This window comes from Parasteatoda tepidariorum, chromosome 6 (assembly GCF_043381705.1).
Source record: "Parasteatoda tepidariorum isolate YZ-2023 chromosome 6, CAS_Ptep_4.0, whole genome shotgun sequence".
Taxonomy (NCBI): domain Eukaryota; kingdom Metazoa; phylum Arthropoda; class Arachnida; order Araneae; family Theridiidae; genus Parasteatoda; species Parasteatoda tepidariorum.
Window position 1 is genome coordinate 88,856,430 of NC_092209.1, and position 15,865 is coordinate 88,872,294.

Consider the following 15,865-nt stretch of genomic DNA (forward strand, 5'->3'; position numbering starts at 1 on the left):
TAAGGACCTTCAAACTAAAATTGCTGACAGGATAGCAAGTGTGTTTCTGCCCCTGCAAGTTCGACAAAATTTAAAAAGGCTGGAAGAAGACGGCTTAGTTAAATCGAATATTTTCAAAGAAAAAGTGGTGGAATTTTACAGTACATGTTTTCAGTATCTGGAAGAATGGGAATGCAATTTTGAGGGAATCGAGAAGTTTAATTGGTATTACATTAAACATGAAACCTACGCATCAAATGGTTCAAGTAAACAGTGACTATTTAATTCAACATTATCCGGAAATGAATTTAATTGAAGATGATGAAATCTGAAATCTGTTTCATTCAGCGCTACACCACAGATGAGAAACTTGGGCATTGGAAACAAAATTGTGTTTCGGTATCAGATAGGTGGAGTGAAATTTTTAAAGCCTTGAAAGAAAATGATGTGTCAAATAATATTGGCAAATTGGTGGAGTATTGCCTCTGTATGCCAGGAACTAATGCATCGACCGAACGGGTTTTTTCTTTATTAAACAACATCTGGACTAGCGAGAAAACCCAATTGAAACTGGAAACTTTGAAATCCTTGTTGATTGTCAAAAATAATTTTAATGCAACCTGTATGGAATTCTATGAAAATATACAGGAAAACAAATATTTGTTAAAAACAATTCATTCCTCAGAAAAATATTTAAAAAAAAACTAAATTAAATAACTCCTTATGTTTTATTATGTTATTATATTAGGTATGGATTATGTTATGTTATGTTTATTATGTTTTATTTTTATATAGTAAAATCATATTTTAGTTTTCACATTTCTTGTGTTTAAGTAAACGCGACATTTTTTGATATCTAAAAGTTTATTTACTTAGGTATACAGATTGGCCGTTGGGTGAATTTTTGATAAAAATTTATCAAATTTGGGCGTGGCTGGTCAAAATTCACGTTGTCCTGGTTTAAAAAAATGGTCACCTTACCATAATGTTACACCAGAGTTCGAACAGCTTCATATCTATGGCTACCAGTTTGTCTGGGAATTAAAGAGGATCGTTAATGATTTTAATGATATTGTTCATTTTGTCTGTTTTTAGTTTTTTTTTAAATTTAATTTTATTTTTGTTTTCTCTGTTGGCAACAGATTTGGATAACGTTTTAAAATTCATTTGGCGTAAATTGCGCAAAAACAGATATTTTCAAAAACAAAGGTACAGTAATACTAAGTTCTTCTTCTTAAAAGGATAATTGCGGCATTTATTGGTATAATTTTGTCATAAAAAATCTCAAGAAATTCTATTTTGTCTATTCTATTTGTTCGCTTTTTATTCTGATTCGAAAATGTACTTGTATTCCAAATGCCTCGAAAGAGTAGAATAAATATCAGCCGTTATTTTGAATTTAAAAATTAAATAACGTTGCCTATTCAGCATTCACCTCTTTGACGATTGAATTCAGTTTCAATCAACAGATGTAACCGTATTAGAAAGCTTATTTTACCTTATTTATCATGCTTTACCTTATGTTCTTTATTGCATTTATTTTTTTACTTCAGCTGCACTTAAATGTTTTCTTAGACAGCTTCTTTTTGTATGTTGAAGTTTTTCCTTATTTTCAAGGTTTCATGAACGGATTGTCGTTAAAAGCTGTCGTGATTTATCATAATTATTATTTTGTTACATTCATTATTTTTTATTTGTAGAAATAGTTAGCATGTCTATCTATTTCAAACGTGAACCTAAATTCATCATCATACAATTTAAATTGACCTATAATAATACAGTGTATCGATATAAATTTGAAGGATAACAATAGCGACGTGTTTGGTTTTTATTTTATATCGGAAATTTTTCGGTATAAAAATACTTGTTAAGGAATGAACATTTTCGAGTTATGGAAGATTTTTCCCTTTCAAAAGACCGTTTTTTTTTTTTTTTTTTTACTCATTATAGAGGATGATATAGCGCATTTGTATATGTGTAGTGTCATTGTTCACGAAATCATGTTTTTAAAATCATTCTACATCAGAAATCATTTGACTTCTTTTATAAGCTTCGTGACCTATGCATTTAATATGGATATTACGTAAAATGTTAAAGTTTTCGAAATGATTTTAACTGGAGGTCAGTCAAATAGTTAGTGAAGAATTGCGTGAATTATTGTAGGAGTCATTTGTATCAATAAAACTGATCATCTAAACATTATATAGTTAGTTAATAAAAAATTTCTTGGAGTATTATAGGAGTCATTTCTTTCAATAGAATTTTTTGATCTATTTTAAATAGCTCTTTGGATCATCTAAACCAGTGGTTCCCAACCTGGGGGCGATAGAGCTTCTGAAGGGGGCGATAATCCTCAGGCGGGCGATCAGGGGGCGACGACTATTCAAACGATAAAAATTGCTAATAATATTAATAATAGGAGCCATTTGAGATTGAAATTGAAAATATATATGAAACCTATGGTTCTGGTGTAAACAAAGAGTTATGATAGTTAAAAATTAACAAAAATTCATGTGCAGGATAGTTTCGTCATACGTTTTGGTTTCGCAGGCGGAAATCTGATAAGTCACTCTGTTCCTGATACTGTTTCCAAGCGTATTGATGAGATGGCCGCCGACGTTGAATCAAAACTCATCAAATTTCTGAAAGAAGGTAAATTTGCGTTGCAGATTGATGAATCAACTGCGATAGATAACAAAGCTGTTTTAGCTTACGTGAGATTCATAAATGAGAGTAATGAGATTAACGAGGAAATGTTGTTTACAAGAACTTTGAACACAGATACAAAAGGATCGTCGATTTTTTAATTGATCAAATATTATTTTGATGTAAAAGAAATTCCCCTCACAAATGTTAGTGCTTGTGCAACAGATGGTGTTCCAATCATGTCTGGTTGTCATACTGGGTTTCTGGGTCACCTTAAAAAAAGTACCGGAAGTTATCTCACCATTCATTATGTCATTCATCGTCAACTTCTGGCTGCGAAAAATTGGTTATTTCTGGCATCAATAAAATAAAAGCTAATTCTTCTAATAACCGTTTGTTCCGAGAACTTTGCCATGAAAATGATGAAGATTTCGAATTCCTGCTCCTACATAATCCTGTTTTAAGTGAGAGTTTGAAGCAACGCAAGTTGGAAACTGCGTACCTCACGGATATTTTCGAAAAAATGAACGAAATCCAAGTAAAACTTCAAGGAAATAAAATGAACATTATCAAGGCTAAGGGAATCATATCTTCATTCATCGCCAAGTTTGATATCTACAAGTCAAACATTGGTCGCAAAGAGCTAATGCAATTTCCAACACTTAAAAAGTGTTCAATGGCAGATATAGAGATTCTCGAAAATAAAATCTTAATTTTTACTGATCACCTTGATCAGTTATGGAATCAAGATTTAAAGATTTGATGAAATTAGAAATTCCGGATTGGATTTTCGATCCTTTTTCTTTTGAAGTTGTGGATAAGCTCACTTCCTCTTTGTAGACTGAGATTTTAGATTTGAAGTATGACTGTGAGGCTTAAGTCGTCTTTAAAAAATACGGTTACGAGTTAGCTTGGGTAAAGCTTATGGACATTTATCCACAATTGTGGAAACAAACTGAGCCGCTTCTCATCTCGTTCCCGTCAACCTATTTAGTGGAGAGAGGATTTAGTTCTGTCCTCCAGCTGCTCACAAATCAAAGAGATAGGTTGGACATTTGCTTCAAAGGAAAGTGTTTAAATCTGACTAGCATAAAACCTGACATTCAAGCTTTAACTTGAAATACATCAAGCACAGGGCAGTCATTGAAGTGGTAAAAGTACTTTCTCCCTCTTCATTTTTTTTCTCAAATTTTAGTTGTTAACGTTTTAACTTTTTCTTGATTACATTAGAATATTAATTGTACATTTTTTTTTTAAACATTTTTTCATACAAAAGTACATTTTTTTTAAATGTACTTTTGTTTTGATTATTCCGTTTTAAATATCATTTCTTTTTGAAAAAAAAAAGATGCTATTTTTTTTTAATTAATAAAAATGACAGGATAAATGTGCATTATTTGCATTACAATTTAAATTAAAATCAAATAACATAGCATATTTTAAGTGTTTGGTTGCTCACAAGCAACAATGAATGGTTTTTTGAGCAAAAAGAGAAGGGGGTGATGGTCCACAGAAGGTTGGAAACCACTGATCTAAACATTTCACGACAGTGATTTAAGAAATGCAAATAAATTATCAAATGTTTGTGATTTAAGTGATCAATGCTTTTTTATATCCTCCAAAAAATAATGTACAGTACGAAGGAAGAAAGAAAACGGACCACCCTGAATAACCTTTTATCTAATGATGGGACCTTCACGTTCTAAGACTCAATCTTAATGGTTGAAAGGGTGACCGCAAATATGCTAATTGATTAATGCAGACGATATTTTAAGTAACGAAATCAGACACAGAAACGTACTTCGTTCCTGTCAAAAATTAAAATAAATCGGGAATTTCCGTAAACTTTTCTTGAATTTCGTAGAAAAAATTATGTTTTCTTGGAAAAGTGGGAGCCTTTTAACAATCTTTCTTTAATTCGTATTTTATTCTTTTTTTTCCAACTCAACTGATTTTTGATTCGTAATTGAAAATGATTTTATTAGGGTTGTAAATGCATCTTAAAAGATTTTCCTGGCAGGGTAGCGCGTTGGACTCGTATCCAAGCGGTCGTGGGTTCTATCCTCGTGTAGTAAATGGTGACTAGTGTACGTTAAATCTGTCGGGTCACAAAGACCTCCAAGTTCCCATAACAAATCAATACCTCTGGGGGTACTGATTTGGAGATTGTTCATTCTCTGGTTCTGGTCAAAATTACGTTCTATGGAATTATGAATGGATCCGCCCTATAAACTGGTTGTGAGATGTGTGTGACAGAAGTCGTATTCTCGGCCATAGATGGCGCCACTGAAAAACAAAAAACGCGCCCTCTGCCTTAAACTCGTTTGGTTTCAACCAACAGGCTTGCTGTATATTGGAAAACATTGGCAGTAAAAACAACAACAAAAAGATTTTCCTAGATTAATTTTCTTTTTTTCCTCTCCTTTCTTTCAATTCTTTTTTATTTTCCTTGCCTCGCATTGTACGGCATACAAATTGTGTATAAATTTTATGCATTTTCAATTGTATACGCAAATCTGACTTTTTTTATTGTTTTCAAAAAGCACGTTAAAAATATTTGTTCATAAACTTCTTATTGATTGGGAATATTAATTATTATTTTAAAACAATTGACTTAACTGCGGAGAATTCCCATCGCTATCATTATTATGTTGTTCTTTCAAATTGAACTTGAAATTAGCCGTTAATAACTTTCCTGCAAAATCCTTGTAGATTTGTGGAATCTCAAGGAAACAGCGACGGACTAAAATATTTCTTACTTTTATAATTAAAAAGTTTTCATTTTTCCTTTCGAAGACTAAATTTAATTACTGTAAATAACGAGGTGGAAGTAATTGACTTAAATAAATATGTAATGTATTTCTTTGAATTTTGTTGCCAACTTGTATCGTTAGAAACGCGTTTCTGAACTGCAGTAGGGTAAACCAACCAGTGAAGGAACACTACCCAGTGAAGGAACATTTCATATATATTCATTAAAAATAAGAATTTGAAAGTTTTTCTTTAGATTGATTGGTAACAATAGCTTACTGCCAAACAATAGGAAGTCATCTAGCAATATTTTGGATTACCTGGTCAAATAGATTTCTCTGAAAAAATTTTTGAATTTGTTATTATCTCTGCAACACCTTGTTTCGTTGAAAAAATTATAAGGTGAGTGTTTGTACTTATATGTTTGAAGTGGAATTAATTGCATGTAGTAGTCTTATTTTTCTCACTGTGAAAAAGAGAATTCAAAATATAGTTATTGAAGTTACGTTTTATTTTTTTTAAAGCACCATAGCATAATCAAGTACTGAGATAAGGGGGTGTTTATTCACTGGATCACCAAACGATGAAAAACCAGTGAAGGAACAAGTGTTCCTTTACTGGGTTTTTCTCCCAGTTAATGAAAATAAAAGAAATTTTTTAATTTTCTTGTACTTTTAGTCATATTATACATCAAAATTCTGTTTAAAAGACAAAAAACAACTTCCAACCAGTGAAGGAACAGGCATGTTCCTTCACTGGATCACCAAACGATGAAAAACCAGTGAAGGAACAAATGTTTCTTTACTGGGTTCATTTCTCAGTTAATGAAAATAAAAGAAATTTCGTAATTTTCTTGTACTTTTAGTCATATTATACATCAAAATTCTGTTTAAAAGACAAAAACCAGCTTCTAACCAGTGAAGAAACAGGCATATTCCTACACTGGGAATACTTCCAGTGAATGAACAGTAATGTGTGATATATGATTTTACATGACTCTAGGATAAGTAATTCTGCTATATAGAGGACAACCGAAATTTTGTTAAAAATTGTATGAATAATTCCTGAAATAATTTCAGTTCAAAATGTTAATTTAATAGCTTAATTTATGAAAAAATTATAATTTATATTTATTAACGGGGTGTGTAGTTACATCAAATGTTAGGCAACTTAATAAACTATGTTTACAAATCGAAAACTAATTAAATATAATCATAAAAATAGAACATTTTTTCGCTGGCTTTTGCACCAAGAACTCCTAATAAGCTATCATTATAGGATAGCAACGTGATTATATAATTTATAGAAACTACTTTACAATGTTAGAATTTAGAAGTAAGTTCCTCAACAAAAAACAAAGTTAAACAGAAACGATACTCAATTTCTTCAGAAGCTTGAGAGGGAAATCCCTCAAGATATGTTGTAAATTTTTAACACAGCATTGACGGAAGAGTCTAATATCGAAAATGTCCAAGAGCCTGTACTTTTTCCAATATGGAAGAAGCACGTATTAAAAGAAGACCACTTGGTTAAGTCAAACTTAGGAACTGAAGCTAGTATTGATAATGAATGCATATTAGATATCGAATTTGAAATGAGTCCTCATGCTGATTCTCTTAGTTGAAAAAAGAAATGATTCTGTAAGTAAAATCAGTACTTCTAAAGATCCTCTAGATATAAGTCAACAAGAGATGGATTTGCCTCAAACTTCAAGACACCTTTCCCCCGTCTATTTTCGAGAAAGGCATTCTAGAAATGTTGCTGAAAAATCAGAAGAAGTTTGGAAGAGCCATTTACATTGGCCAAATATTGATGATAAAAAGAAAGGTCAAATAAGAAGAAAAGCGAATAAATTACCTTTTGCACTAACTTCAGAGAAATGGCAAAAATTTCAAGAGGCTGAAAGATCTAAAAAACATTAAAACAAGAGAACATGGAAAAGAAAAAGAAAGAAAAAATACTTAAAAAAGAAAAAAAGCTTCAAGAAATAAGAGGAAAAAGAGTAAACAAAAAGGTGATAAAATAATAATGATAATAAACAGCATCGGATGACACAATGATTTAGATTTGACTGTCAAATTATAAGAAAGAACGATTTTTTTAAATTTATTTTGTATTTAACATCACTTTAATTTCTAGTTCATGATTACAGAAAAAAGTTAGCATTTTACAAGTACTTGTATCTCATAATTTCACAAATAGTCTTGTTTTTAGTCGGACCTCTATTTAACAAAATCACTTAATACCAATAATAAGCTCGTTATATGGAAAATTCGTTAAATAGAAAATCACCTCTTAAAATACTTAAACAACACAAAACAGGTTTTAAATTCTTAAACACTAGACATAATTAAAATAGCAATTGATACACTTTTATCTTGTAAACTAGTATCTACTATTTATCATATAAATCTCAACCATAAAAGAAATCTGCATGGAAAGCAAGAATAGAGCAAAACATTATCCAGTGTTACACTATCATGCTATATACATTTTCAACTAAAAAAAGTCTAAATTTATGTATAAAAATATAGTTGCATTTATTATAAAAGTAATTTTAAACATACATTACCACTTGCGTTAAGTTAAATTGCTACGGATGAAATCCGTTAATTTGAAGTGAGTTTTTCGTTTGAAGTGCAAACAAAAAGGGAAAGGGAATTTACTGCTTTCTCTAAGATAATTTTTAGACAAAACAGTAATACATTTCATAAAGCAGTGGCTTCGAAAATTAATTTAATGTCATTTCCCCCATAAATTGCTTTAACAAGTTTAAAATGTTAAGAAATATTTTGGAAAATAGGGAAATTGGATCTCAATGAAAAGTTCGTTAAATAGAAAATTCACTTCGCTATATGGAAGTTATTTTACAAAAAAATTTCCAAAATGCTCTTGGTTCCTCGAAAAAATTCGTAAAATAGGGAAATTCGTAGAATGGAAGTTCGTTAAATAGATGTCCGACTGTATTTGTATGGCTAAAAAATTCATAAAGAGCATTAAAAAATAACCAAAATTAAGTGTTCCTTCACTGGGCAATTTTGTGTTCCTTCACTGGTAAGAGCTGTTCCTTCACTGGGTCTTCTTACTACTTGTTATTTGAACCTCCAAAACTTTAAAACAATATTATGTAAGTTCTCTACAATTCTTTTGCATAATTTGCAATTAGTAACAAATATGTTGACACTGTCATTTAACTGAAATTACGAATTTTGAAATTAATATGATTTTTTAAAAGGCAAGCGAAGCTTAAGTGTTCCTTCACTGGTTAGTTTACCCTATACTTAATTAAAAAAAGTTTTAATTACTTCCTTGTTAATTAAATGTTTAATTAAAATTTAAAAGTTTAATTAATGTGAATACGCAGATCTTCTTGATAATTCCTCATTTTCTTAGGTTTTGAATTTCTAATGTTGTGTTGAAAGTTAAGCCATTGGCTTACTTATATAGAAAATTAGCTTTCGTTTAACTTTAATTAACTATTCTATTTTCTTTCTTTTTGTTTAGATTTTCTGGAAACAGCACCTGGAAAACTGATTTCAAATAACTTAATGTATTAATAACATTTCTATCCAGCGGACTTAATTAGTCTTTAATTTTTAAAATCCTGAAATTGTCTTTAGTTTAAAGCTATTCTGGGTTTTTATTTCTGCGTACTGTTATTGCATTTGGAATGTTTATTTATTTTGTATGTTTATTATTGTTTTGCAAAGAATGAAATTTAAAAAAAATATTTAAAAACTGTGCCTTATTTCTCCAATTAAATAAATAAGTAATTTCTGTTTGAAAATCCCTGATAGAATTTCTATTTCTAGAATTTTATTGGGAACTGCAATGAGGTGAGTTTTCAAACATCTGTTTAAATACATCCTTACCAGTTTTTCTTTCTTTTTTTTTACGAATAATATGCCATCTTATTATAAACTTTCTGTATATAATATCTTATAATAAGCTCTGAATGATATGCTGCTGTGAGTTTGCAATTGTTACTCATGACTGTTAGATCATGTTTTGTCAATCTAAAATCGTTTATTTTGAAAATGGCGCAAAACGTCAATGTGGAGAAAAGCCATAGTTTTGTGAAAATGAAAAGCGTTTCTGGTTTAATTTTTTAATATTTAAAAACTTACTGCAATACTGCATTTCTTGGGCTCATAAAAATTTGCAAAAACTGAGAATAAGGCAGTGATTTTGATGATTTTTATCTAGGTGGAAAAATGTCGCCAAATTGACGATTTTTAAAAAAGTTCAATAACTTTTAAAATATTTAAGTTATTTGTCTGCTCTAAAACCCGGATTATTCTTCACGGCAAGATTATATATATAGTTTAAAATCATCGCATTGCTTCAAGTGTAAGGCACTTAAACTCCAATGGCTTTTTATTTTTATTTTCCTTGGCGACAGCGCTTCGAAAAACAGCGTTTAAGGTTTCGCCTTGAAGGGAGACTTATTTTTTCAAATGTTTTAAGTAATTGAAAAGATTTGAAATATAAAATGTTATATATTTAGTTTATTTTAACAAAATGGCACCTTTGGGGTAAACAATTACCTAATTAACAGAAACATTGTTAGATTTTTTTTTTTTAGCGAAAACTTCAGGTTTTACACAATTTCTTTAAAAACGTGAGAAACTTAAATTTTTGTACCTTTTAGCGTGATGTTTTCTCTCGTTAAGTTTCCCTTATCGAGTCCTTGAAGAACATATATTATTTTAACAGAAGAACTACCAATTGCTATTTTATTTACAAATGTATTAAATTTAATAAAAAAAAATTATTTTTTATTTCAAAAACAAATGGGCGTTTTATTTTTGGATGATGCCTTGGGTGATCTAGTTTCCGGACAAAATAGAAAGAGACAGCTAATACTAACAGCTGGAAACTATCGGCAAATGGAAAACTTAATATCCGTGAATCTGTAATATGAACTGCAAAAACCAGAAGGTTATTGATTTCAATTAGAATCGTATGATTTCATAAGGATAATTATAATCGACCAAAAATTCTTTTACGCTGAACTTTCTGAATGGATGAACTTGCTTTATTAGATTTATTAGATGATTAGAACTTGCTTTATTAGATCTCTGTATGCTGTTCATTCTATTAAATGATTTTTATCTAATTTTTTTTTTTTTTTTTTTTTTTTTTTTTTTTTTTTTTTTTTTTTTTTTTTTAATTTTTAATGTAGGATACCTAACGTATCAATTACTGTCAGGCCCGTTAGAATGAGAGGGGTGTAAATAATAAGTTATAATTAAATTTAGTCCCAAAAGCTTCTTTTTTTTTTATTTATTTAGTAGTATTAAAATTTAAAAAAAAAAAATGTTTAATTTTCCGAACAAGAAGCTTATCCTGCACGGGTTTTATCAAAGTTTCATTTTCTTTAAAGGAAAAAAAAATGATGAAGCTTTTTTTTTTTAAATTTTTTCATTTATTTTTTAATTTCAAGCTTTTTTTATTTTCAATTTATGATGCTTAGCGTATCAATTATTGACTATCCTTTTTTTTCTTCCAATTCACTAAAATGAATATCTCATAACTGCTCTTGATTAACTTAGCATTTAAGTCAAAATTGGTAAAAAAACAAGTTTTTTTCCAAAATAAAAAAGCTCAACCTACACAGGTTCTATAAAGGGGAAAAAAACTAATTAAAGTGTTTTATTTCTTCAAAACTTGATGGATAAAAGGGTTTTTATTTTTCAAAATAAATATCAAAACTATTTATTTGATGGAGAAAGAAAAAATAAAAACGGGTTCAACCCTTTCTTCTAAAAGGTTATTCCTATAAAGTTCAGTCAACATAGTTGTTTTAAATATGCTACATCAAAAATATATTTATGTGGTGTGCGAATTCATTCATTGTTCTGTTTTATGAATCTTATCACAACCCCTCAATAAGAACATTCTATTGTTTCCTTCTTCCATTGATTTCCCTTATCAGTTTTCACAACTCCAAATTGTTCTCTGGGAAACTCATTTTCTTTTACAATACAGTACTACAAACATACTTTGAGAACTGAATGAATTAGAAACTACATTTGGATTATGAATTTTATTGGTAAATATGTATATTAAATCACTATTTAAGAGCGTGGCATGTTCAACTGTAAATTTAAATGTTACTTAGTTCTTTAGTGTCAAACTACGGTTTTTTTTATTTTTTTTATTGAAAAGATCGTTTTTGTAAACAGCTTTTCAGTCTGCAACCAAGGCAGATTTTTCTTTTTTTCAGTTTTAATTGTTAGTCTTTAAAGAGAAAGATTATTTTCTTTTCTCTCTGAGTTGTTTAGTCTATAAATTAGCTTAGCTTGTTTTCTTACTGATTGTTTCTTCATAGATTTTGTTCCTGGATTACTATCATGTTTATGATATCAGCAAAGTATTTTACTTTTGAAAAGAAATTACATTTGGATTGATTTTGTCAAGATTATTATTTTTATGCCAGCGCTGTAAAGTTTTTTTTTTTTAATTTTATTTGTGACGAACATTTAAATTAAAACAGCAAATTTTAGTTTACGAGGCAGGTTTAATTACAATAGATTAAATATTGAACCGGGATAGCCTGGTTGGTAGGACACTGGTCCTATGTCCAAGAGGTCGTGGGTTCGATCCCTGCCAGCCGAAGACTCCCCGTGAAGTAAATGACTGTGACCGTGTAGTGACTGATTACACGTTAAATCTGTCGAGTCACAAAATTTTCCATGTTCCCATAACAAATCATACCTCTAGAGGAAACTGATCCAGCAGTTTTTTTTTCCTTTTGAATTGGTTCAAAATTGCAAAACTACGGAGTTGAACATTAGTGGTCATAAACTCAAAATTAGGTCGGCTGTTCAACGACGGTTCTAAAATAAAATAAAATAGATTAAATATTGTATAATCGCTATAAGTTTTCAGTATTAAATTTAGTTCATGTGGCATCTTGTATATGTCTAGTTGAAAAACGAAAATTTAGATTATTAGTATCAGTGATAAAAAAAGTTTGTTTTTAGGTTGATTATCACTTTAAATTATAGATAAATAAATAATGCTTTAGGTAATTCATTTGAAATGTTAAATTCTTTAATTCGAGCGATAATTATACGTACTAACATTAGTATATTACTATAGACATTGCGCTAAACTCAATCCGGAAGTTTCCGGAAATCCAAGGTCCAGAAATTTCAAGAAATCATTCATCACATTTATGCCTAAATTTTTTTTATTTTTTATGTTTTATTCAGAAATATTAGACCTAGAATTTATACTTGGCATCTCTTTCATTTGTAAATATTTTTTTCTGGTAGAATAATAAAATGTGATTAGAGATAAAAAGTAAACTTATGCATAATTATTCATTTAAATTATGCTGCATGTAATTTATTTAGAATTTCGTGTTTTGAAAATATCAATGATTTAAATTTATGAAGACATTAATTTTTTTGAATTGCGTCATTAATGCGAGAAATTTTCAGGATTTTAGAGTAGGACTCACATTTACCCCTGTTTAGCACTGGCAAAAAAAAAAAAAAAAAATCTTTAAAAATCTAAAAAGAAAATCTTTAAAAACTTAAATGAGTCTTCTTTTTCCCATCAGCACTTTTTATAGAGAATTTCTAACTCTGATTCTTTCAGATTTCATACTTCACTTAGCATGTGTTCTCTGCAGAGAAGTCCTCTTTTCAATCAATACTCTATTTAAATATATACGTGACATCGTGATTGGTCAGAAATATTTTAATTAAACGTTGGCTTAAATATTTCCTGACTAGTTAAATTAAAATGAGGATCGTCCCATCGATATCAGTTTAAAATACATCTCAAACAATGGGACTTTTAATGTCTGGCTACGTGGCTTCCCCCTACTTGCTTCACCCATAAACCCCAAGATTTCAATTAAACGATCCCACTATTTTGGCAATATATTTCAATAGTGTTTAGAATGATATCCCAGTATCTCTTTAGATCTATTATTCTAGCATCCCTTGCCAAATTATTAGACGCATTAAATATTCTATGTAAAATCTTAATTATCATGTAATACTATAAAGCTTTATTGTTTTTACACGATCTGCGGAGACAAAATGGACTAATTTTGTTCCACTATCAATGCGACTTCGTTCACAAAATTGTTTTTGAAATTCTTTTTTAAAACTAAACTCAGTGGCGCGACAGCCCATAGAGGGCCATGGCCTACTGTGCCCAGCTCAGTTTTCTTGACCTTGGGCTCTGGGGTGCAGGAGCAGATGTTCCGGTCAGGTGGTCAGCCGAACGCGGAACCCCCAGTGTTTAGTTCCCAAGCATGCTTGGTACTCATTTATCAACCCACTGAAGGGATGAAAGGCTGAGTCAACCTTGCCCGGCCCGAAGATCGAACCAGGGACCTGTGGCACGACAGCGCGAAGCGCTACCGCTCAGCCACCGGGCGTCGAAATTCTTTTTTAATTTTGTCAAATATTTTTCGTAAAAATTATTTTAGCAATGGTGCAAAGAATGAATTCTTAATGTTGCTTTAGAATTTTAAATATTTGTTGTTTATTCATTATTTAAATCTCATGCGCATACTGGACGCAGTTTTGTATAAAATTTATTATAAATGTAAATTTGTGATTAATAATTTTAAGACAGTAGCTAAATATCACTCTTAAATGTTGTCCCTTTCTAAGATAATGACAATGAATAATATTAAGAATTGTCGATAAATTGTAATGGTATAATGTGTAGAAAATGGATAATTTATAGACAAGCACCGTATCAGCTTTTATTAATTTTAGGGTAATAACACACAAAGGACACCTATAGATATCTGGATTGTTTTTATTTGTATCACATTCATCATCATGCGATTTCATCAAGTATCATGTGATTTTTCTGTCCAATGAGAATGCGCGAAACAATTATCTTTTTATGATATAGATAGAAATATTATTCTTTTTGAAGTTGCTAAAAACGACGGAAGCAATGACTTTAACAATTTAAATAACAATGTGATGTCTTTAGTGACGATTTTTTTTCTCCCCATTGTGTTTGTGTGTTATTTTAAATAACAAAGATAGCGGAAACTAGCTAAAAATCTGTGTTTAACATTTAATTAATCAAAAACTGTATGTGTAATGAAAAAATTGTGTGTGCAACCAATATTTCTTTTATTCTATTCGTATTGAAAATAAAGATGTATTCTCCATTTCAGGCTTCATTTTCCACCCTCTAAAAATCAAACCAAAAAATCTCTAGATCTTTTTATGGTGGCTAATATAATCAAGAAAAAAGTTCTTTGTCAGAAACTAATTCTTTTATCATGATCATGTAAAATCTGAGAATTATTTTGCATATATATATATATATATATCAGAAATTGAAGCTTTATATTTAACTCTTGGTTTATCTAAACTCATTTTTTCTATGCTTTAAATTACTAATTTAATTGAAAGAGAATTTTTAATTTTTTATAGAGAAATTAATTTTAAGAATTGCTTTAAGTTCTTACGATTTTACAATTTAAATTACGATTCTAGAACACATTTTAAAAGGGCTTAACTTAGTAGCGAACATGGTTAGCTTTGCAATTTATGTAAGATTGCATAGCAGTCTTTCGGGTTAGGAAGCGTCAGGGAGCAGAGGCGGAACCCACTAGTATTCAATTATGTTATTTATGTTTAAAAAGTGGATTTTAAGAACCTGCTGGTCGGCTGGTTATGATTAGAAAAATTGTTTTTTGTTCTCAAAAATATTTAGATTTTTGTTTTTTAGTTAAAAAGAAAAGAAAAAAACAGGTTATTAAAATACTGACTTTGCATAGACTTATAGTACTATCAAGTGCTTTAACTTTTTAAATTTTAAAAAAATTCAGAAAGTGGAATTGATTTATCTGACTAGTCATTTTCCTTTATTCTCCGCACCAGCCTCGCTGAAAACAATGGGTCTCTCGTATCAAACTGTAGCACTTTAATAGAGTAGTACCCTTTTATTTTTTGTTTTGTTTAATTACAGATTATTATAGGTGGCTTCGAAAGACCGTAGAAACAAATAATGATCAATTTTCCTTATCTTCTGCGTGCAACGATTGCAAAGAGCTTTTTTCCCAAGGTTACGTTTTCCATTGTTTTTCTTTTAACGACGATATACCTTTTTCTTTTTTCAATTCAGGTATTCATCACAGATTCCATTTTTACCGTCTTGCTTACTCCGTGTCGTATTTCCCTTCGCTTCATCGAGGTTCCTTTTCTGTCTTTTTATTTACTACCATGCCTAAGAGGCCACAGAAATGAAATGAAATGAAGTACTCAGCAAATTCGTTCCTATAATTGGATTACGCATCTGCATTTTTTTTTCTTCTTTTTTTTTTCTTCGTTTGTTGTGGTTTGGAACTGTTCCCGGGGGTTGGGTTTCCGCATAGGTAAGTCTTCTCTTTAATTTCTACCTGTTTAAAAAGAGGGGGAAGAAAAATTTTGTCTCGGAGAAAAAAAAAAAAGAATCTATCTTGGCTGGCTTGGCGTGATAAAAAAAAAATGGT

General features: G+C 30.1%; 1 protein-coding gene across 3 annotated transcripts in view; it reads left to right on the plus strand.

Annotated features, from left to right (window-relative positions):
* The window catches only part of LOC107442066 (poly(rC)-binding protein 3), a 67,445-nt gene that overhangs the window by 12,177 nt on the left and 39,403 nt on the right, over nucleotides 1-15,865 (plus strand). Inside the window, exon 1 of one of the 3 annotated variants that reach the window (XM_016055527.3) lies at nucleotides 11,341-11,431. The exons of 1 other annotated variant lie outside the window; for it this stretch is intronic. In XM_016055527.3, the coding sequence (XP_015911013.1) occupies nucleotides 11,419-11,431 (13 nt within the window). In that variant the 5' untranslated portion in view covers nucleotides 11,341-11,418. Of the gene's footprint in view, nucleotides 1-11,340; nucleotides 11,432-15,624; nucleotides 15,749-15,865 lie in introns of those variants that run through there. One more of the 3 variants, XM_043050977.2, reaches the window with a different exon arrangement.